At 46.9% G+C, this 24,504-nt stretch overlaps 1 protein-coding gene across 5 annotated transcripts in view; it reads right to left on the bottom strand.

The window, feature by feature from the left end:
* LPCAT1 (lysophosphatidylcholine acyltransferase 1) overlaps positions 1–24,504 on the bottom strand; it is a 200,921-nt gene that overhangs the window by 15,795 nt on the left and 160,622 nt on the right. For all 5 annotated transcript variants that reach the window (XM_030551642.1, XM_030551641.1, XM_030551643.1 and 2 more), the window contains one exon: positions 22,202–22,340. In XM_030551642.1, coding sequence (XP_030407502.1) covers positions 22,202–22,340 — 139 coding nt within the window. The remainder of the gene's footprint in view (positions 1–22,201; positions 22,341–24,504) is intronic.

Raw genomic sequence — 24,504 nt, 5'->3', positions numbered from 1 at the left:
TGGCATGGTGAGCAGCGATGTGGGATTTTTTAGGAACCAAAAGCCAGTAGGATTTTTTTTCTCTCCTTTCTAGCTGCCTGGAAAGCAGCCTGAAGGCAGAGGTGTTAAGTTTTTTAACAAGGGTCTTTGTTAAGAGGAGGCTTCAAGCTGTGAGCAAGCAGCCAGCAAAAGGAATTTACAAGCTGAATCGTTTTCTTTCTTTCTACCTCTCGGGTATAGCTAGTTAGAAGTCTCTGTTAATCAAGCAGCCCTGAGCTGAGTGCATCCCAGTTTCAGTGAACTGCAGAGGGGTGTGGCCAGCACAAGAAAGCAGGAAAATGAGTACCAGTGGAGCAACTAACAAACTAGAGCTGGCTAGGCTGGAAGCAACCGAGAAAGACAACGAACATAAGAGACAGATGGAACTAAACAATTAGAAATAGCCAGAGAAGAGGCTGCCCACAAAAGAGCTATGGAGATGAAACAAAAAGAGATGGAGGAGAAGGAAAAAGAGAGAGAAAGAGAAGAGAAAGCCAAAGAGGCTGATCACTGGAGGACTATGGAGATCCAAGAGGGAGGCCCACCAGCAGGCCCTGGAATTAGCAAGGGCTAAGCCGGATGTACCCATCAACCCTAACAACCCTTCTCCAGATACTGTTTCCCATCCCAGAAAATTCCCCACCTACAAGGGGCAGGTGATGATACTGAGGCCTTCTTAGAAAATTTTGAAAGGGCCTGCCTTGGGTACAGCATCTCTGCAGACCAGAACATGATAGAGCCGAGGTCACAGCTCAGTGGACCCTTAGCAGAGGTGGTGGCTGAAATGCCTAAGGAATACATGAACGATTATAAACTTTTTCAAACCAAGGCCAGAATCAGAATGGAACAGTTCCAGGCTGAGAAGGAAGATGACAGCCTTCAGGAAGCTTGGGGGGGGGGGGCGGCACGGAGCACCCAACCGCCTCTCAGTTCCTCTAACCGATCCCGGTTCAGATCCCTAAGGTGGAAACCAGATGTGTCATTTGCCCGACACACCTACCACATTGGAAAGAATTGGGAGGCCTGGATATCAGGAGCAAGTGCTAACTCTCTGGAAGAGCTGTCCTTCCTAATGCAAATGGAGCAGTTTTTAGAGGGTGTTCCTGAGGAAATAGAAAGGTACATCCAAGATGGGAAGCCCAAAACTGTAACCGAGGTGGGGGAGACTGGAGCCAAATGGGTGGAAGTGGCAGAAAAGAAAAAAACTACTAGCAAGGGGAGCGAATATCAGAGGGGGCAAACCAAAAATAAACCCTATCACCGGGGGCAAACCAAGACCCCACCTACAACCCAAGGAAAGCCCTAGACACCTATTGTCCCACCTCAGCAGTCTCCAGCAACCCAACTCGACCCAGTGACCAGTCAGCTGGGCGATGTTTTAAATGTAATGAACTGGGACATGTAAAGGCCCATTGCCCCAAGAACCCCAACTGATTACAGTTCATTACACCACAATCACACTAAAGATCCCCAGGCACAGATGCCTCTCAATACCCTCGGAGCGAAGGGAAAACTTGAGAGTGGGCGGAAAGAAGGTTATCGCGTGGAGAGACATGGGGGCACAAGCGTCAGCTATCCACCAATCCTTAGTGGACCCCAAATTCATCAACCCAGTGTAGTAGGAGGAGGCCCTACGATATAAACCTTGATATCAGAGGCCTGGTATGAGGCCTGAGGCCAGAACTAAAGTAATGGTGAAGACTTTGCTAACATAAAGCAAAGTTAAGCTGTGAGCCAGAGGCAGGCCCTGCTCACAGAAGCTGGCAAGGAAAGGGCTGATGCTGCAGAAAGAGACACCTAAAAGGTACTGGACACCAGATATCAGAATATTTGCATACTTGTACACTCCACACAGATAACAAGGAACAGACTAACCCATCCCAGTGACAGGGGCAAAAGGCTAATATGATGGACAGAGTTGTTTTGTTCGAACCAACATGTACAAGGTGAGAGGCGGCACCTTACTACGTAGACGGATTGTACCTTGCTGCGTAGAGGAGTTGCACCTCAATACATCAGGAGTGATGTGTAACTTGTTTGTACCTGTGTATAAGAATGCATCCCTGGGGCGGTGTCTTTGTCCGGCCGAGGGGGCAGTGGAAAGTCCCGCCACTGACTGAGCCGAGTCCACTGCCAAAGGGCACTTTCTCATAGTATGCCCTATAGAGTAACAATCTAGGGGGAACTATCATTGTGTCCAATACGGCAATAAACCTGGCCGACGTGCCTCGTTCCTTATTAGACTCTGTGGTCATTGGGGGTTCTCTTCAGGTCTGCTGTGTCAGCTATCTTCAAAGAGCTGGGACAGCACACAGAGGGAACACATGCATGCAGCCGAGTGATATCAACATTGAACAGAGCAGAGCACCACACTGGTAGCATCTGACAACACCCAGAGGCCCAAGTAACAATTCACTCATTCATGTCAAAACCTTTAAACTTGCCTACAGCTGAGTTACCTGTCCAGTACAAGGGCTGGTCAGGAATGTGGACTTTTGCAGTCTATGACAATTATACCATCCCCATGCTACTGGGGGAAGACTTGGCCAACCAGGTGAAGCTGGCCAAAACGGTGGGAATGGTCACACGCAGCCAGGCCAAGCAAGCTTCCACACCCATCCCTGTTCCTGAGCCATCCACAAGGGCCCCATCTGTGTTACCAGAGACCCAGACAGAGGTGGTGGAACCGGATCCCCTGCCAACGACTGCAACAGCCATAGTGCATCCAGTCCCAGAACTGGAACTGGAAAAGCAACCAGCACCAGAACCATTGCCAACACCGTCTCTAGCGCTTGCAAACCCATCTACAACTCCAAAGCCAACGCCAGAGGGCACCAGCGGGCCTGAACTGGCAGAAGCAGCAGACAACCCTACCGAACAGGCTCAGCCAGAGCCTGAAATATCACATAGTGCACCAGCAGAGAGTGGTTCACAATCAACGAAAACAACCCCATCACCTACATCGCTTCCAGAGGGACCAAGCCCAAGTCCACAGTCTAAGGAGGAACTGATGTCTTCAGCCTCAAGGGAACAGTTCCAGGCTGAGCAGGAAGCAGATGACAGCCTTCAGGAAGCTTGGGGGGCGGCACAGAGCACCCAACTGCCTCTCAGCTCTTCTAACCAATCCTGGTTTGTTGTAGAACAAGGACTTTTATACAAGGAGACTCTTTCTGGTGGACACCAGGAAGACTGGCGTCCTCAAAGACAGTTGGTAGTTCCAACTAAGTACCGAGTAAAGCTCTTGAGTTTAGCTCATGATCATCCCAGTGGCCATTCTGGGGTGAATAGAACCAAAGACCGACTGGGGAAGTCCTTCCACTGGGAGGGAAAGGGCAAGGACGTTGCTAATTATGCCGGTCTTATGAGGTGTGCCAACGAATGGGAAAGCCCCAAGACCAGGTCAAAGCCGCTCTCCAGCCACTCCCCATAACTGAGATCCCATTTCAGCGAGTAGCGGTGGATATTCTGGGCCCTTTCCCAAAAAAGACTCCCAGAGGAAAGCAGTACATACTGACTTTCATGGACTTTGCTACCCGATGGCCGGAAGCAGTAGCTCTAAGCAACACCAGGGCTAAAACTGTGTGCCAGGCCTTAGCAGACATTTTTGCCAGGGTAGGTTGGCCCTCCGACATCCTTACAGATTTGGGAACTAATTTCCTGGCAGGGACCATGAAAAATCTGTGGGAAGTTCATGGGGTGAATCACTTCTTGCCACCCCTTACCACCATCAAACCAATGGCCTGGTGGAGAGGTTTAATGGAACTTTGGGGGCCATGATACGTAAATTTGTAAATGAACACTCCAATGATTGGGACTTAGTGTTGCAGCAGTTGCTTTTTGGCTACAGGGCTGTACCACATCCCAGTTTAGGGTTTTCACCATTCGAACTTGTATACGGCCACGAGGTTAAGGGGCCATTACAACTGGTGAAGCAGCAATGGGAGGGGTTTACGCCTTCTCCAGGAACTAACATACTAGACTTCGAAAGCAACCTGCAAAGCACCCTCCGACACTCTTTAGCCCTTGCTAAAGAAAACCAAAAGGATGCTCAGGAAGAGCAAAAGGCCTGGTATGATAAACCTACCAGAAAGCGTTCCTTCAAAGTAGGGGACCAGGTTATGGTCTTGAAGGCGCAACAGGCCCATAAAATGGAAGCATCATGGGAAGGGCCATTCACGGTCCAAGAGCGCCTGGGAGCTGTTAAGTATCTCATAGCATTCCCCTCCTCAACCCTAAAGCCTAAAGTGTACCATGTTAATTCTCTCAAACCCTTTTATTACAGAGACTTAAAGGTTTGTCAGTTTACAGCCCAGGGAGGAGATGACGCTGAGTGGCCTGAAGGTGTCTACTATGAAGGAAAAAATGACGGTGGCGTGGAAGAGGTGAACCTCTCCACAACCCTGGAACGTCTGCAGCAGCAACAGATCAAGGAGTTGTGCACTAGCTTCGCCCCAATTTTCTCAGCCAGCCCAGGATGGACTGAACGGGCTTACCACTCCATTGACACAGGTAATGCTCACCCAATTAGAACCCCACCCTACCGGGTGTCTCCTCATGCCCAAGCTGCTATAGAACGGGAGATCCAGAACATGCTACAGATGGGTATCATACGCTCATCTACCAGTGCATGGGCATCTCCAGTGGTTCTGGTATCCAAACCAGATGGGGAAATACGCTTTTGCATGGACTATTGTAAGCTAAATGCTGTGACTCGTCCCGACAACTATCCAATGCCACGCACCGATGAGCTATTGGAGAAATTGGGACATGCCCAGTTCATCTCTACATTAGACTTAACCAAGGAGTACTGGCAAGTACCGCTAGATGAACCCGCCAAGGAAAGGTCAGCCTTCATCACCCATGCAGGGGTGTATGAATTTAATGTGCTTCCTTTTGGGCTGCGAAATGCACCCACCACCTTCCAAAGACTTGTGGATGGTCTCCTAGCAGGACTGGGAGAATCTGCAGTTGCCTATCTTGATGATGTGGCCATTTTTTCTGATTCATGGGCAGAACACCTGGAACACTTGGAACAAGTTTTGAGAGCATCAGGCAGGCAGGACTAACTGTTAAGGCTAAAAAGTGTCAAATAGGCCAAAACAGAGTGACTTACCTTGGACACCAGGTGGGTCAAGGAACGATAACTCCCCTACAGGCCAAGGTGGGTGCTATCCAAAAGTGGCCTGTCCCAAAGTCAAAGAAACAGGTCCAATCCTTCTTAGGCTTGGCTGCATATTACAGGCAATTTGTACCACACTACAGCCAAATCACTGCCCCACTAACAGACCTGACCAGAAAGACCCAGCCAAATGCAGTTAAGTGGACTGATGAGTATCAGAAGGCCTTTAACCAGCTTAAGGCAACACTCATGTCTGACCCTGTGCTAAGGGCCCCAGATTTTGACAAACCATTCCTAGTAATCACAGATGCTTCAGAGCGTAGTGTAGGAGCAGTTTTAATGCAGGAAGGACCGGATCACGAATTTCATCCTGTCGTGTTTCTCAGCAAGAAGCTGTCTGAGAGGGAAAGCCATGGGTCCATCAGTGAAAAAGAATGCTACACCATTGTGTATGCCCTGGAAAAGCTATGCCCATACGTTTGGGGACGGCGTTTCCAACTACAAACCAACCATGCTGCGCTAAAGTGGCTTCATACTGCCAAGGGAAACAACAAAAAACTTCTTCGATGGAGTTTGGCATTCCAAGATTTTGATTTTGAAATTCAACAATTTCAGGAGCTTCTAACAAAGTTGCTGATGCACTCTACTGTGAAAGTTTCCCAGAATCAGCTGGTTAAAAATTGTCCTTGAAATGTAGAATATCTTGTAGTTTTACATAATTAGTAGTATATGTAAAGGTGCATGTGTTTTATTAATCTGTTTATTCTAAAGTTCTAGGAAGAAATCACTGCCAGTGTGGTTCCACACTGTCTGAGATTTGGGGGGCGTGTCATAAACAGATAGTTAAGGGTTAATGCCTCTTTTACCTGTAAAGGGTTAAGAAGCTCAGTAAACCTGGCTGACACCTGATCAGAGGACCAATAAGGGGACAAGATACTTTCAAATCTTGGTGGAGGGAAGTCTTTGTTTGTGCTCTTTGTTTTGGGTGTTGTATGCTCTTGGGACTAAGAGGGACCAGACGTCAATCCAGGCTCTCTAAATCGTTCTGAATCAGTCTCTCATGTTTCAAAATTGTAAGTAACAGCCAGGCAATGTGGAGTAGTTTTATTTTTGTTTTCTCAACTTGTAAATGTACGTTTTTTGCTGAGAGGATTTTACCTCTGTTTGCTTTAACTTTGAACCTAAGGCTAGAGGAGGTTCCTCTGGGCTACACGAATTTGATTACCCTGTAAAGCATTTTCCATCCTGATTTTACAGAGATGATTTTTACCTTTCTTCTTTAATTAAAAGCTTTCTTTTTAAGAACCTGATTGATTTCTCCTTGTTTTAAGATCCACGGGGTTTGGATCTGTGTTCACCAGGGAATTGGTGAAGTCCCTCAAGGCCACCCAGGGAGGGGAGAGTTTTGGGGGGACAGGAAGTGCTCCAGACACTAACTTCTGGATGGTGGCAGTGTACCAGATCTAAACTAGTAATTAAGCTTACAAGTGTCCATACAGGTCCCCACATTTGTAACCTAAAGTTCAGAGTGGGGAAAGAACCTTGACAAAGGTCTTCTAAGAGATTTGCAAAATGTAGTGAAGCCAAGATGGATTTTTTTCCCCACATGGAACTGTACAATAATTTTGTAGGGGCTTCACAGACTCACAGAGTTTAAGGCCAGAAGGGACCCATTAGATCATCAAGTCTGACCTTCTGTGTACCACAAGAGCTTAAATTTCACACAGTTACCCCTATATTGATCCCAGTAACTTGTATTTAACTAAAGCATAAATTCAAGAAAAGCATCCAGTCATGGTCTGAAGACATGAAGAGCTGGAGAAAAGACAGTTACCTTTTCCATAACTGGTGTTCTTCAAGATGTGTTGCTCATGTCTATTCCACAATAGGCATGCATGCACTGGTGCTGGAAGTTTTCCCCTGGAGTGGCACCTCCATGGCATGGTATAAGGGGTGCTGCGTGCTTCCCCCCACCCTCAGTTCCCCCTTGCCAGACAATTCCGAGAGGTGAAGGAGGGCGGGATGTGGAACAGACATGAGCAACACATCTTGAAGAACACTAGTTACAGAAAAGTAACTATCTTTTCTTCTTCGAATGATTGCTCATGTGTATTCCATGCTATATCTGTTGGAAGTGGGTAGGAGTTCACAAATTCTCAGGATGGAGCACAGCTCTGCTGAACCTGGTGCCATCCCTGGTCTGGGAGATGATCGCACAGTGCGAGGTGAACGTGTGAACTGAAGACCATGTGGCAGCCCTACAAATGTCCTGAAGGGGGATATGTGCCAAAAAAAACAGCTGATGAGGCCTGCGCCTGAGTCGAGTGCATCTTTACAATTGGTGGAGGGATTCCCACCAGGTCATAACAGGTACGGATGCACGAGGTGGTCAAGTTGGAGAGCTGCTGAGTGGAGATCAGCCAACTTTTCATGTGCTCAGCCGAGGCAATGAACAGTTGCGAGGACTTTCTGAACATCTTAATCCACTCCAGGTAGAAAGCCAGAGCCCGTCTCTCATCCAGCATGTGGAGGCAGTGCTCCTCATTGGACGCATGGGGCTTGGGGCAGAGGACTGGCAGAAAAACATCCTGACCCATGTGATAGGCAGAGACCACCTTCGGGGGGAACGAGGGGTGCGGGCAAAGCTGGACCTTATCTTTATGAAACATCGTGTACAGGAGCTCGGAGGTCTGGGCTCTGAGCTCCGAGACCCGCCTAGCCGATGTGATTGCAACCAGAAAGGCCACCTTCCATGAGAGGTGTGACCAGGAGCACATGGCTAGCAGCTCAAACGGGGGCCCCATGACGACCCAAGTTTAGGACGCACTGCCGGACTGGGGGCCTAACAGATGGGGAGAGACGATCCAAACCCTTAAGGAACTGGCCAGTCATAGCATGGGAGAATACTGTGTGGCCCTGCACCGGTGGATGGAAGGCCAATATGGCCACCAAGTGCACCGTGACTGACGAGGGCACCAGGCCCTAGGCTCTAAGGTGAAGGAGGTAGTCCAGGATAAGATGGATTGGGGTGGCCACCGGGGAAATGCCCCATTTGTCCGCCCATCTGGAAAACTGAGACCACTTTGCCAAGTAGGCTTGGCGCATGGAGTGCCACCTACTTTCTAGGAGGACGCGCTGAACTCCTTCCGAGCATGTCCTTTCATACCTACCTATCCACTGAGCAGCCACTCCATGAAGTGGAGCGCCACTAGGCTGGGGTGGAGGAGGCAGCCCTGATCCTGGGAGAGCAGGTCCGAGTGGGACGGCAACGGCCATGGCTGTCTGGATCATGCTGGGGCAATCAGAAGGACCTGGGCCTTGTCCATCTTTATTTTTTCCAAGACCTTGCCGATCAGCGGGAACAGGGGAAAGGCATAAAGAAACTGGCCTGACCAGGACAGGAGAAAGGCATCAGAGATAGCGCCCCATCCCAGCCCCACCCCTGGAGCAGAATCAGGGACAGAGACGGCTCTGCCGAGTCATGAAGAGGTCCACCTGGGGAGTTCCTCACACTTGGAAAAGTCTGTGCACCACCTCTGGGCGGAGAGACCACTCTTGCTGAGAAGAGAAGTCCTTGCTCAAGTGATCCACCCTCTTGATCCAGGCGCCCGGCAGATGGGAGGCCAGCAGGCGGATGTCGTGGATTATACAAAAGTCCCACAGCCTGAGGGCTTCGCAGCAGAGGGCAGAAGATTGGGCCTCGCCTTGCCTGTTGATGTAGAACATTGAGACCGTGTTGTTCGTGAGGACCCTGACCTCCCGGCCCTCCAGGTGTGAGCGGAAGCCCATGGACACCAGGTGTACCACGCTGGTCTCCTTGACATTTATGTGGAGGGTCAGAGCCTGAGCTCACCACAGATCTTGGGTATGAACATTCCCCACATGGGCCCTCTATCCCAGGTCTGACATGTCAGACACCAGCTCCAGGACTCTATCCCTGAACAGGATCCCTTGGAGCACGTTTCTTGGGGAAAATCACCACCATAGGGAGATGATCACTGGTTTGAGTACCGTGAGGACTTTGTCCATCCTGTCCCTGGCCAGGGAGAACTCCGAGGCCAACCAGAGCTGGAGGGGCAGAGTCTGGCATGGCGAACTACATACGTGCATGCCGACATATGATGCAAGAGCTGGAGGCATGCTCTGGCCATTGTCACTGGAAACCTTGTGACGAGTTGATGAGCCCCTTCAAGGTCTTGAACCTGTCGGTGGGAGGGAGGCTCTGGCTGATGAGGCGTCCAGGACCGCCCCAATTAACAATATATGTTGAACCACGACTGATGTGGACTTGGTGTTGTTTACCAACAGGCCCAAAGTGGTGCACATGGACTGAAGGAGTGCCAGGTGATCCCACACCTTCGACCGGGAGCTGCCCTTGACCAAGCAGTTGTCCAGATAGGGGAAGATCTGGACCCTTGGTGCCTGAGGTGGGCCACCACCACCAACATACATTTCATAAATACCCTGGGGGCAGTGGACAGGCCAAACGGGAGGACCATAAATTGGTAGTGTTCCTGCCCCACCGTGAAATGGAGGAAGTGTCTGTGCTCCTTGAATATATTAATGTGGAAGTACACGTCCTGCAGCTCGAGGGTGGCATACCAGTCCCCGGGATCCAGGGAGGGGATGATGGAGGCCAGGGAGACAATGCGGAACTGGAGCTTCACCATGTACTGGTTTAGGCCTTGTAGGTCCAAGATGGGCCTGGGCCCCGCTTTGGCCTTCAGGATAAGGAAATAGCAGGAGTAGTACCCCTTACCTTTGAACTCTCCAGGTACCGCTTCCACCGCTTCTAGGCCCAGGAGCCGGCCCACCTCCTTGTGCAAGGAGTCTCCCAGGAGGGATGGGGGTGGAGGGTGGTTGGGCGAGTAGGAAGTAAACTAGAGAGGGTAGCCCTGGGAGATGGTATTGAGGACCCATTGATCCGAGGTCAGACACAACCACTCTGGGAGGAAAGTGCACAATCGATTGGAGAAGGGAAGCTTTACTGGGAGTGAATCCCTGATGAGAACTGGCAGGGTGCCCCAAGATGTCCCGTCAAAACTGCCTTTTCCCCACCTGCTTGCCCTTGGAGGACCCAGGCTGGGGGAGCAGGGTGAGACTGCCTCTGTGGGTGCCTCTCATAGTCCTGCAACTTCTTATAAGCGGTCTCATATTTTGGGTGGGTGGCCTGAGTGGAAGTCTGCTGCAGCTTGAACTTAGGTTGAGCTGGGGCCGGAACATAGAGACCCAGAGTCTGGAGGGTCCTGCGGGAGTCTTTCAGGCCATGCAGCTTTGTATCCATTTGTTCCGCAAACAGAGCTTTGCCGTCAAATGGGAGGTCCTGCAGGGAGGTCTGTGCCTTGTTGGACAGCCCAGAGAGCAGGAGCCACGACGCCTTTCTCATGGATACCGCTGAGGCCATAGACCGTGCGGCTGTGTCTGCTGCATCTGAAGCTGCCTGCAGGGTTGCCCTGGCAGCTGCTGAACCCTCCTCCACCAGCGCTTTGAACTCTTTCCTGTTGCGCTGCTGGAGAGAGTCCTTGAACTTGGGCAGGGAGCCCCACAGATCGAACTCATATCGGCCCAGGAGAGCCTGGTGACTCGCCACTTGTAACTGGAAGCTCGAGGACCAATAAATTTTCCTTCCAAATGAGTCCAGCCTCTGTGAATCTTTATTTTTTGGGGTCGGGGCTGGCTGGCTCCGCCGCTCCCTGTGTTTGACCGACTCGACCACCAGGGAGTTAGGAGCAGGATGGGTGTGTAAGTATTCATGCCCCTTGGCAAGTACAAAATACTTGTGTTCTGCTCTCTTGGAGATGAGGCCAATGAGGCCAGTGTTTGCCACAGGGCATTTGAAAATTTTGTCCCTCCCGTCCCTTCATGGAGAGGGAAGACTACCCTGCCTGGTGCCAAGGAGGACAGCACATTAAACAGGGAGTTGGAGGCCTCCTCCATCTCCTCTGCTTGGAGGTGGAGGCTTGATGCCACCCTTTTTAAGAGTTCTTGGTGAGCCCTATAGTCCTCCTGGGGAACAGAGGGAGGCGGAGGAGTAATTGTCTCATCTAGGGAGGGTGAGGAGGCTGGCGCAGTACCTTGGATGTCCACCGGCACCGGAGGGTCCACCACCTGGCTGGTCTCTGGGCACAGTGCCGAGGATGTATGTTCCACCAACTCCTTCCTCAGAGGTCTGGAGAGGGAGGCTGATAGCCCTTCTGAGGCTCCATTCACCAAGCGAGCCCCCACTGGGGGCTGCGTCGGAGGCCACGGTTCCCACGGGTATCATTGGGCTGGCTACAGGCCCAGTGCCAGTGCACCTGCTGTGGCACCAGCAGAGCCGGCTGTTCGGCCTGGCCCATCAATGGATGACTACGAAGGGAGGCCGGGCTGACATATGACCTGCCTCTGTGCCCGGACCGGGAGGAGCGGCGGTGCCGACCACAGCACCGCGATCCTGACGTGGAGGACTGGTACCATCAGTAACAGGTGCTCCATGATTGGCTCCGGTGGGTGGACCTGCAATGGTGAGATGCTGGCGATTGATGCCCGGGGTGCGGAGGCGGTGCCGTGGTGGGGTCCTGGAGTGGGATGCCGAATGGGAACAACATTGATGTCCATGCTGTGACCAGCTATGATAATCCCTCCGAGACGAGGACCACTGGTGGCATCTGCCTCGGTCTCATCGGTGTTCGCTCCTCGAGGTGGAGCGGTGCCGACAGTCTCAGTCAGATGGAATCCAACTAGATACCCTGGTAGGCGTTGGCAGCGATCCATGCGGACTTTGCCCTGAATGGTCGCTGGGCTGTGAATGGTGTTGAGAATGTTCCCGAGACCGGTACCAAGCTGGGGGCGACTCCAGAGATCCCAGTGGCGGCTTACCTCTGGAGCGCGGGGCCGACATCAGCAGTGCTCCTGGTAGCGGCATGGACATGACATCCCAGGCTGCCTGCAGGACCTCCAGCATGGAGGTCACCTGGACATCCGGGGAGGCCTGCTCCGAATGGGCCAGGCTACTCTGCTCAACTTGAGTGGGAGGCCTAGTGTTTGGTGGGGATCGAGGACTGCCCGACATGGGTCTAGCCTCTGTCCTAGATTTACTCCAGTGCAGCAGCAAAGAAAGCCTCTTTGTAGCCTTCTTGGCGTGCCCTGTGGACAGGGAGCAGTGCCAACTAGCTGATGGGGCCGAAGTGTCGCCACGCACTGACACTGCAATGCGCGGTGCCGACTTGGAAAGGCGCGCCGGAGCCAGGGTCAGCATCGACTCCATCAGAATAGCCCAGAGCCTAATGTCCCTCTCTATCGGTCCGAGGCTTAAACGACTTGCAAATCTTGCAGCGATCGCTGAGATGGGTTTCCCCCAAATAGCGCAGACAGTCTGCGTGCAGATCACTCAATGGCATAGAGTGCCTACAAGTGTAGCACGACTTAAAACCTCACGGCCCAGGCACTCTAGCTAAACTAAACTAACTAAAGGTACCATACACTGAACAAAAAAGCAGTTTTGTGGATGAGCTACAGCAAAGCTGGAGCAGAGCAGTTCCGAATCACCTTCACTAGGGGGAAGAAACAACTGAGGGTGGGGGAGTGTGCAGCGCCCCCTGTACCGTGCCATGGAGGCACCACTCCAGGGGTCGCTGGGGCGCTCCCCTACGGGCACTGCTAGGGGAAGAACTTCCGGCACAGGTGCACGTGGCGAGCATGCACACCTATTGTGGAATACACGTGAGCAATCACTCAAAGAATTCACCACTTCCCTTGATAGTTTTTTTCAATGGTTAATCACCCTCACTGTTAAAAAATTGTGCTTTATTTCCAGTTTGAATTTGTCTGGCTTTGGCTTCCAGATACTGTTTTTTGTTAGGCCTTTCTTTTTTAGATTAAAGACCTCTTTGGTATATTCTAAATACCTGCTATTTTTCCCCATGGAAATACTTATACACTGCAGTCAAGTCATCTCTCAATCTTCTTTTTGATAAATTGAACAATTGAGCTCTTTAAGTCTTGCGTCTTGCAATGCAAAGCATTTTCTCCAATGCTTGCATACTTTTTGTGGATCTTTTCTGCACCCTCTCCAATTTTTCAACATACTTTTTGAAACATGGACACCAGAATTGGATGTAGTATTCCATTATCAGCCTCACTAGTGCCCTAAACAGAGGTAAAATAACCTACCTACTCAGCACTCCCCTGTTTATACATATACGTATCATATTAGCCTTTTTCCACACAGCATTATATTGGGTGCTCGTGTTCAGCTGCTTATTCACTATGTCCGATAGATACTTTTCAGTCACTGGTTTCCAGAATACAGTTCCCCTTTCTGTAGGTATGGCCTAAATTCTTAATTCCTAGATGGATCCCTTTGCATTTGGCTGTTTTAAAATGCTTCTAGCTCATTGTACCCAGCCAGCCAACTTCTGAGCTTACAACTCAGATGTAAAGATGTTGTGTTTGGATAGAGAATTTGTTCCTCTGGGCTCCTGGTTTAGAAGAGTGAGGACTCTTTCTGAATTTCTCTGATCTCTCCCGTTCCAAGGAAGAAGCTCAGTGCCATGAGCTGTCATCAGAGTGAAGCTCAGATTTTCCCGCCAAGAGGTAGTGGAAGCATTAGTGGGCTTCAGTGCTGAACTCCTAACTAGTGCCAAACTTGATTTGGAGGACTGAAGATGGCCCATTGAATGAGTTGAAGATCCTTTCTTGGCAACTGCAATGGGAGCTTTCAGGGTAGAGACTCTGCTTACATAGATGCTGAAAGAGTGGGTTCTTCGAGATGAGACTTCCTTTTTGGAGTCAGAGGAATGTCTTTCCAAATCCGACACTCCTCTCAAGGATTGCTCCTGTAAGCAGAGTTTTAGCCAGTTCTGGAATGGTGAGTTCTGATGAAGAAGGATCAGCGTATGAGGCAACAGTCCAGAACGTGGCTTTCATCCAAACAGAAAAGGGGTGGGGGCACATGCCCTCCCCAGGTGACTCCTCCCTGCCCTCAGCCCCACACTATCCCTGTCCCCTCCCCATGATCCATATCCATCCTCCTGCTGTGCTGGAGGCTTCTGCTGTACAGACCCCAGGCAGGAGGACTCAGGAGATGCAGCTGTGTGAAAGGGCTGGGGACGGTACACCCATGCCGGAGGAGCTGCCGGCATGGGGCCACCCAGTGACCCCAGGTTCTGCTCCTTTTGCCACTGCAGTTCCTGGCAGAGTCCTGCCCTTCCATGGAGCTGTGTCTCCTCCATCTGTACAGCAGCCCTGCTGAAGGACAGGGCTGGGGGCAGTACAGCTGTGGTTCCCAGCAGGGAAAGGAGCAGAATGCCAGCAGCTCCTTCTGCAGTTGTACTGCCCCTAGTTCCACCCCACCCCCTGGCCCTGTCCTCTGGTGGGGCAGCTGTACAGACGGAAGAGAAGCAGCTCCGTGGAATGACTGGGTATGGGCTCCTCCCCGTCCTTCCGTTACACCATGCCAGCTTTAAATATCTTACTGGTATGGCATATCGGACGTACCACCATACTTGCACCACTGGTGCAGAGCAGTAGTCAGAAGAAAGACAACAATATTGGGGAGGGAGGGGGTGGATGTTAACAGGGCACAAAAGAATCTCTAAACTAAATGGATTATGTTAAATGCTAACATGTAAAAATATTTACAAAACTGATTTTGGGTATCAAGCACTACCTGAAATAAGATCACAATGCCCCCAAAGTCCAAGGGGCTAGGTCTACAGAGGGATTTAGGTGGTGCAATACTTCAGAACCTTCAGGCTTAGCTGGCAACTGAGCAAGGTTTTAAGGATCGCAGCGATGCCTAAAATGTTAGACTTAGGTACCTAAAGTGGAATTTAGGTGCCAAGGTTCTTTTGTGGTCTAATCCAGGCCAACTTTGCATCTCTGATATTGGCAATAATAAGTACAATGCCGAAAAATACCTTTTTTGTCTTATTTATATCCTCACTTAAATGCAACTCTCTGCTTTCTCCTCCTGTATATTAATGCCCTTCCAACTGCTTTTCCATCTCATCTTACCACATTGTTGGTGTCACTAGGCATAAATCTAGGTAACTCGGGAGGGTGGTAAACCACAAGTGTCAATGAAGCCCTCCTGCTGTAGGCCTCAATGAACCAATGTTCTCTGCTGTAATGCATTAAAGCTAGGCTAAAGCACGCTCAAGGCCGTTTTAAGATACTATATACATGCCTCAGCAGCGGAGAGAGGGGAGGAAGGGGGAAGACAAAAGATTGAATGAGAAAAGATACTGCAGCTGGATGGGAAAGGAGGGGGGAGTGAGATTAGCTAGTCAGCACAAATAGTTTTGTAGTAAACAACTGGGATATAAAAGGAAGAAACTGCTTGTTTTAGGGGGGCAGGATTTGAGATTGTTATTTCTCCCTTGCACCTTATTTGAGCTCAAATAAACTTGATTTGCTTCTCCACCCTGGTGTGTTTATTGGCGCGGCACACCAGGCGACGGACCCCCCCCACTGTTGCTTGGCCTCAGGCAGTTATCTGCCGGCAACAACATCAAGCACTTCACCCACAATCACTGTCTAATCTCATTCTCCAACCTTGTCAACTGTAGCTCCTAAAACTAAAGCTGGCACAGTGAGCAAAGCCCCATTCACTGCACTCTGCTTCTCACCCTAAAGACCCAACAGATCAAAGACAGTATACCACTAATAAGAGGCATCAGAAGCTCCTTAGGAGACTCTTTTCTTTGAGGAATAGGGAGGATTAATTCCCTGAACCTTCTGATGTGGAGAGAGAAAAATCCCTAGTCTCTAACAAATGGACAAGAAAAGAATGATGTAATCAAACTGCTTAAAGAATGTCCTTCTGCAGTGGTTGGGTGAAGGGGAACAGGGGTGTGGAGTTCAAAGGAAACCTTGAACCAAAGGTCCTTGTAGCAATTCTTCGTTATTCTCTGTATTCTGTCCACTATCTTGGGGAACCTCAATGTGAAGTGGATCTTCTGTAGAATCCTAAAGCCAAAATACCTCACAAAAGGTTTTACTAATTTGAAAAGATATTGGGACAAACTATTACATTTTAACCCCAGATATTGCTCGGACACAGCTCTGTCCAAGTGAATTCTGCAGAAGTTTATCCAAGAGATCCGGTCTAGTCCCAGCTTCTGAACTCTATACCTAAGGTGGTAGTAAGGAAGGCTAATCTATTGTGAGGGTAGTCAGGCATAAAGAGGAAGGCAAATAATGTTTCCAAACATGTCCCTGAGATTGCCAACATTTCTTTCCAAAAACTGAGATAAATGGGTGGCAAGCTGAGCCTAAATTCTGTCTTCTGATACAGACAAAAAAGCTGTAGCAATTTCAATTAAATTTTAAAATGTAGGTTTTAAATTATGTACAAAAATGAATAATCCAGTCTCTACAGCAGCCCTTATGTTATTTATTTTTACATTAAATTGAATGTATTTTATGCGGTCCTATATTCAATTTAACAGAGATGAATGGGACAGTTCATATTTCTCTGAGGTATGGTTACAGGCTTTTTGGAGATTCAGGAAGACAACATTGCATCACTTTATATTTCCTTTACAGTTTCAGTATTTTTTTCACAACAATGAGGTCTAAAACATTGAGAAAAGACATCTTGTATTTGGAGCCTAGTTGTGTGGCAATGGGGTAGATTTTATGTAGTCCAAATTCCACACTTGAAGACTACCATTGGACCCTGTAAATGAGCTGCAATCGCAGTGTAAGGTTAACTTCTACAGAAACTGTTACCTCTCAAAAGAGGACACCCATTGATATCAAACAGGCTACGGATGGCTTTTACAACTGGAAATATCCCATATCTGGATTGAGGAATCATTACTCCTGGGGAAATTCTGTGCCAAAATATTAAAAATTCTGCACTAAAAAAATTAAAAATTATGTGCACAATATTTTAAAATTCTACATATTTTATTTGTCAAAATAACAGTATAATCATGCTGGTTTCAATTATTTTGGTAATGTATTTAAACTGCAACGATGGAGAACAGAAGTGGAGAGCATTAGAGGATATCCCCAACCTCTCCTTCTGTCTAATAATGTAGCTAGGTTTGATCCTTTATTTCTAGTTATTAGTCAACAAATATATGCAGCCATATACTGAGTGTTACATCAGAGGCAACTGAAGAGAAAGCGAAGGCTGGGGAACCAAACTCACAATTTATATTGGTTACTGACCATCTCCAGAAATGTCAGTAGCAAACAGTTCATGGAGCACATTTTGATAGGAGATTTTTTCGGTTAAAAAATTTAGACCAGTTCTAATCACTAAAGCACCATAAGCATTTATAAGGCCATACTGTCCTTTACACCACTCTGGCAATGTAAAGGAGCCCTAGAACTTTTACATCTGTTTTATACTTCTGGAGGCATTCATAAAGACAATGGGAACAATTCACTAAGCAGGCAGGCTGCTATATTCTGCTCTGCCTGAGGGGACAGAGACTACCTCATGCCTACCTCCCCAGAAACAGCCCAAACCCCTGCCCTTTCATGCCGAGCATGTACAATAGCAAACGAGAGGGACAGTGTTTCCCTTTCTCTCACATGCACGAATGCTCAGCCCCCAGCAGCGATTTACATCTCTGTCAGTTGCTCAGGGTGCTGAAAAAACCTGCCTGCACTGTGGGGGAGGGGAGCATGACCACTCTTGCGGCTTCCCTTTACTTCCCTATCAGAAGTCATTTTTCTGCATGGAACCAAAGAAATTTGTGAAAGACATGAATTCTGTGCATGCACAATGATGCAGAATTCCTCCAGGAATAAATCATCAACAAAAGAACTAAAGACTCTTATAGTTGTTCTCCTCTTCTCCTGTGAAGATGAGTCATGCAAGTAGGCTCTTCCCATCACCTGAGTTTGCAGCTCAGAGGACATGGCACGAGGAGGATAAAAATCAAAACCAACCCCCCCCCAAAGATCTCTATGCTGCGTGGACGTGGGGGTGGTGGTGGTGATTTGCAAGGTGTTTCTGGCCAATAAGCAAGATATTTCCAGCTGCTCAGCCTAACGGACAAATGGAGCTTGTTGATTACAGAAGCCCATATTACCTTTTGAAATTTAAGGCTGGAACTCATTTGAGTATCTATATTTGCTTGCTTTTGTAAATAACTCTAACTTCCTTTTCCTATTTTAAAACCCTCATACAATTTACTATAGGATTGGCTATATGCATTGTCTTTGGTATGAGACCCAAAGCACATCTGACCTGGGGTAAATGACTGGCCCATTGGGATTAGGAGTAACCTGAATATTATTGTGATTCGTGGCATAAGAGGCCACCTATCACAGAGAGACAGTCAAATGGGGAGTGGGGTGAAGGGGAAGGGAACAGACTGGAGTACCCAAGCATACTGTCTGTGCCTCTGTGTTAAAGCTGTTCATGTGCCTGAGGAGTTTGCACTTGGTGCAGCTGGTTGCTGAAATCTAAGCCTCGAACTCACAACCAATTTGAGGTTTGTGCCCTGGTTAACAGCCTGCCTTGAGGCTGGTACTCACGTGCTTGCGCCACTGTTGGGAGCATCATACTGGCATAGTTGTGGCAGGATTCACATACCACAGGTCAATTAAGTTTAGAGATCATAACCCCGCGCTGTTAAAATTTAAACTTAATATTGAGAATTTTAAAAGGCAAAAGAATAGACATAAGAAGTGAACTGGAGTAAGTTTTGATCAGGTGCAAAGGGAAGAACATGAGATGGAGTCAGATCCAGAGTGTGAGAACCATCCTATCTCAGAGCCCACAGAGGCAATTGGGCCAAGTGCAGAACCCGAGAGCCAAGGAAGAACATGAGCACCAGAGACTGATGGCAGAATTGCAGATCAGGGAGACTGACTGCATAGAAGAGTACCTGTCCTCCTTTGAAAGATTGTATGGGATGCACAATATTCCAGTGGATAAACAGATGCCTATCCTCTTAACCAGATTAACTGGGAAAGTGAGACAAATTTTTAATTATATGGAGAAGGGTGATGCTAAAGTTTACAAGAAATTTAAAGAAACTGTATTGAAAAGATTTAAGATTACCCCTGAAACCTATTGATTGATGTATAGGAACCTCAGCCTATTAGACAATATTGGTCACATTGAATATGTGCATAAAATGTGTAACTTTATGACAGGGGGACATGACAGCAAATACACCCGTTCCTGATGTTGACAGCCTCTATGCATAAGCAGGAGTATCTTGTCCCTTCATGCCTGTTGATATAATAAACTGTTGTCTGACATAACTAATGTATATAAATCCACAACAACTGCAGGAAGGGCTTCCACACTGAGCACTACACATAGCTCCAATACATTGATATGGAGACTATGTCTTACAGTGTTCAAGCAGAGTGGATAAAAATTGATTATGTAAAAAAAAAAATTAAAAAAAATTTCAGATTTTTAAATTAAATACAGGTGAATTTTTTTAGAAGAATAAGCCTATTGAAAAGTAAATTTAAAATTGACAACCTATGTTAAAGCCTAAACTAATTATCATCTATTCAAATCATGTAAACGCACACACAAAAATATTAAATACATATTACCGGCTGCCAACTAGAGATGGAGCCATTGACTACTACCTGTTGAGCCCAATGATCTAGCCAGCTTTCTATCCACCTTAAAGTCCATTCATCCAGCCCATACTTAACTTTCCGGCAAGGATATTGTGGGAGACCGTATCAAAAGCTTTGCTGAAGTGAAGGAACCATGGGGGTTCCAGAAGGGGTCCACAAAGCGTCTAGTTAGTATACCACATCACACTCTCCTCTGTAGCAATGCTGTGCCTATAAATAAAATGTATTCAACTAATTCCCCACCTTTTCAGTGTTAACTAGATGCTTTCCAGTTGAATGATGAAATATAATTTGGGAATTTTCTTTTTCATTATTTCATGGGTCATGGGATATTCTTATAACTGAAATGGAGGATAAAAGAACAGGACCATCTTAGTCTGATAAGTGGTTTGGCATCAGTTTGTTTAGTAGCAAAAATTTTAATAAAAGTCAGTGCCTATATTATATCCCTTATTATAACATCTGTTCTATAGATAGCTGTTGATTTTGTCCTCTTCGTACATTTTAACACTGTTATATTTCTATCCAAATGTGACAATTTGGGGGAATCTGTACAATTTAACAATTGTTAGACATATACAGAGTTCATAATCTCAATGTCAGACTGTAAATTCTATCTTGAGTGTGCATCCTCTCTGCCTTCTCTATTGGTTGATTGTCTTCATTTTTGACTGAACTTTCAGAGGCTCATGGCAAAAGAACAAGAAATGAGGGTCATTGACGTAAAGTGTTCTCCTTATTGAAATGGAATAGCTCTAAACAGACTGGCTCCCAATCAGGAGAACTGGTTTATCAGGAGAGAGGTTGCCTTGGCAGCAAAGTCACCTGCTGGGACTCTGGTCACCTGCTAAGGATGACCAGAGAGTCACTTGACCGACGGACTGGAATGTTATAAAAAGAGCAGAAGCTGCTCTTCTTGTTCTCTGTTCTTCTTTTCTCCAGCTCAAGTGGAAGAAGAAGAAATAGGTGCTTGATGAGACCAGGGATCCTGCTTACCTTCCTAATACGGATGGACTTCCAAGGGAAGTGTGCGCTAGGGAGGGGCATTTCATTTAGGTTATTTGTTTTGTTCTAAGTGATTTGTACTCTCTTGTGAGTAAATAAAAGAACAACAGTGTTAGAATCTGTGCAAAGCGTCTGTATCTTATATGCTTTATAGCTACCATGTGGTCCCTGGAAGAGGTAACTGAGAATGCTCACACCTTTCAGTGGAGTTCTGGGGGAGGGAGTGTTCAAGCAATAGGGGTGCCAGGAACCCAGGTAGCTGAACAATGGGTTCAGCTCTCAGGACGGGATGCCAGACAGTGGATATGTGCCCTGAGATTATGCTTGCGGATACAAGTGATGGGCAATAGCTAGGCTCCATTCAGGATCTGCAGGCTTAAAAACACCCAGAGACGCAGCAGCTGGGTCGCACCATAACAGTCTAGTTGAGTGGCCATCTATATTAGCGTTTTCTTTGATTACTCCTTTTTAAAGGTTAATGACTGATGACATGTAATGAAGTCTGCTCCAGTGTTCACATTTCTGTAGCAATGCAATACGTTTTGATATTAAAACATTCTTAAAATAAACAATTTGAAAAATTATTACAGTAAGAAATTATGTTAATTAAGAAATCAGAACAGCAAAAATATGTGCAAGTCACAATCACTTCTATTTGGGGGATGCTGCTGCCTTTAGGTTTGCAGGATCCAAACCATATCTGAATCAGTCACAGGTAGGTTGGGCTGTTTGATTATTATTATTAATTCTTCTTCACATAAGTAGTGCCTGAAGGTCCCAACAAAGATTAGGGCTTTATTATGCTGAGCAATGTACATACACATAGCGAGAGACATTCCCTGCTCCAAAGACCTTACAGCCTAAATGGACAAGACAGACAAAAGGTGGGAGAGGAAATGGATAGTGATTTGCCCCAGGTCACAAGTAGAACCTGGAATACAACTTGAGTCCCCTGACTCCCAGTGCAGTGCTCTGTCCACGGGATTACACTGCCTCTCTGCTGCACTGTTCTCTCCAGGTTGTCTCGGTTATGACTAGAGCTGAACAAATAGTTCACAACAAATTTATTCAAAAGCGTAACCTTTTTTCCTGTTCCTGATCTGTCTACAAACAGATGAAGGGGAGTTCCCGTGTCCCCACATCTCAGACGGATGAGAATTCAAAGACAACAGGGAAGAGATACAAAAGTAAAAAATAGAGGGAGCAATGTAACACAAATAAAAGAGGGCAAGAGGAAAATCAGTCACAGAGCAGGTGTTGCCTAAGAGCTCATCCATGATCACCTAACCTAAGGTAAAGAAATTAAATTAATATTGAAACTGAAACACCTAGTTATGGCATTTGATGTTTTAGACACATACTTTTGCCCTAAGCAACTTGGCAAAAACACTGCAAATGACACAGTTTTAGCAATTATAAAACAAAAGCAAAAGAAAAAAAGTTAGCAGCTACATCCTTGATAATCCATAGTTGTGTAGAGATTTTCAAATCCATTTAATTACTTACCATATGTGATTTCTCCTTTTTCTTCTGCATCTATAGCTTTAAAAAGGTCTGTTACATTAAGCTCTGACACACCCAAGGCAGTCTTCAGAATGCAAGCTAAGTCATTTTCTATTATGGTTCCATTTTGTGATTCATACATCTATGAAATAAGGCAGGAAGACAAATCATTGCAAAGCCAAGTAATAATTTTCAGAAGAGCAACACATTTAAAATTATTTTAAATGTGTAAGATTTGTTTCTGAAAAGTCAAGTTAGTCTCAAATTGATAATGATCAAGTGAGAGCTTGTGGGTGGCCTATACGAAATAAAGGGTAGTGTGACAAAGTTCCTCCTCTACCTTGGTGGGTCATGCACTTATTGGCGGATTTGCTCACCTCAGTGATCTTCCCCTCTGGTGGAACCCACAGTCTGGGTCAACTCCTCCTGTATCTGATCAGGAGTTACGAGGTTTGGGGGGAACCCGGGCCTGCCCTCTATTCCGGGTTCCAGCCCAGGGCCCTGTGGATTGCAGCTGTCTATAGTGCCTCCTGTAACAGCTGCATGACAGCTACAACTCCCTGGGCTACTTCCCTATGGCCTCCTCCAAACACCTTCTTTATCCTCACCACAGGACCTTCCTCCTGGTGTCTGATAATGCTTGATTGTTTGGTAATTCCTCAATCCTCCAGTAGCACACACTCTCAGTCTCAGCTACTTGCGCCTCTTGCTCCCAGCTCCTCACACGTGCTTCCTCTCCTCTGGCTCCTCCCCGCCTGACTGGAGTGAGCTCCTTTTTAAACCCAGGTGCCCTGATTGGCCTGCCTTGATTGGCTGCAGGTGTTCTAATCAATGTAGCTATCTCCACTGCCTTCTAGAAAGATCTTAATTGGCCCCAGGTGCCTTGATTAACCTGGAGCAACTGCCATTTGGTTACTATGGTACTAAGGATTTGTTTAGCCTGGGGCTAACATATCTGTTCCTCAGTACTTAACTGTAGCCATCTGGCCTTGCCCCATCACAGTCGACACAGCCAAGTCATTTCTGAATCACTGTGTACTTAGTGAAAAGATTGTGATTAATCTTTCCCAGCTGGATGCTGAACTGATGATCTTTTATATATAAACAGCAGCAGTTCTACCACTTGAAATAAAGGAAAATGGCTAATAAGAACTGCCAATAATAATAATAAAAATAAAATAAATAATAGTAGTAAATCTTTACACACATACAGTGCTTTCCATGTGAGGCTCTCAGAATACTTTACAATCATTAATGAGTAAAGCATTATAAAACTTTGTAAAGTAGTTGATTATGCCCATTTTACAAGAAGGAGGCATAGACTTTGGAGCCTAATTTTCAGGCCTATCATAAAGATATTAAAAATAACAAATGGGTTAGAGAAGTAATTGGAAACTTCTTTTCAGTCTTCTATAATACAACAAAATGGGGATAATAAATGAAGCTAAAAGTTGGCAAACTTTATATGGATAAAGGGAAATACTTTGTCACACAAAAATTAGCATTTAGAACTAATTGCCGCAAGACTTCAAAGGCCAAGACCTTAGTAGGATCAAAAAGGATTAGCTATTTTATGGATAACAAGAATATACATACCGTACATGTTCATTAGCCCGTTTGTTTATAAGCCAACCCCACAAAATGGATAGGTAAAAATAGCAAAAACTGTATGACCTTTTCATAAGCCAACCCTATATTTCAGGGGTTGGAAGCTGCTGGCGTGTTGGGACATTTTGTTTACTTGGCGCGTCTGCAGGCATGGAGCCCTGCAGCTCCCATTGGCTGGGAACAGCGAACTGTGGCCACAGGGAGCTGAGGGGCTCCATGCCTGCAGATGCTCCAAATAAACAAAAACAACAATGTATTAAATATTCAATTGAATGAGTCCACAGAGTTTAAAATCATCAAATTTTGGTGTAGACCTGTTTATATGCTGACCCCCATTCTTTGATGTGTCACTTTTTTACCAAAAAAATTCGGCTTATGAACGAGTATATATGGTAGTTACAACAGCATTCTTGCACTTTCTCCCTAAGTAACTAGTACTAGCCACTGCTGGAGACAGATTACTGCAACATAAAAACTAGTTTGATGTAATTCCTGAGTGCTCAGGGGCCAGTACTGAAGGTAGGGGTCCCAAGCACAGTCAAGGGATATATCATCCTGGGGACTGATTTCCAGCACTCCCCTCCTTCCCTAGTAACTGAAGGAGAGAGGGCCTTGGATTCACACTAGCATGATTCAATACTGAATCTCTTCCCATCTTTTGGGATTGCTGTGTCTAGCAGGTTTCAATCTCTGGCTGG

This window comes from Gopherus evgoodei, chromosome 2, assembly GCF_007399415.2.
Source record: "Gopherus evgoodei ecotype Sinaloan lineage chromosome 2, rGopEvg1_v1.p, whole genome shotgun sequence".
Taxonomy (NCBI): domain Eukaryota; kingdom Metazoa; phylum Chordata; order Testudines; family Testudinidae; genus Gopherus; species Gopherus evgoodei.
Note: the sequence above shows the minus strand (reverse complement) of the source record. Positions and strands in the feature narration are given on the sequence as shown.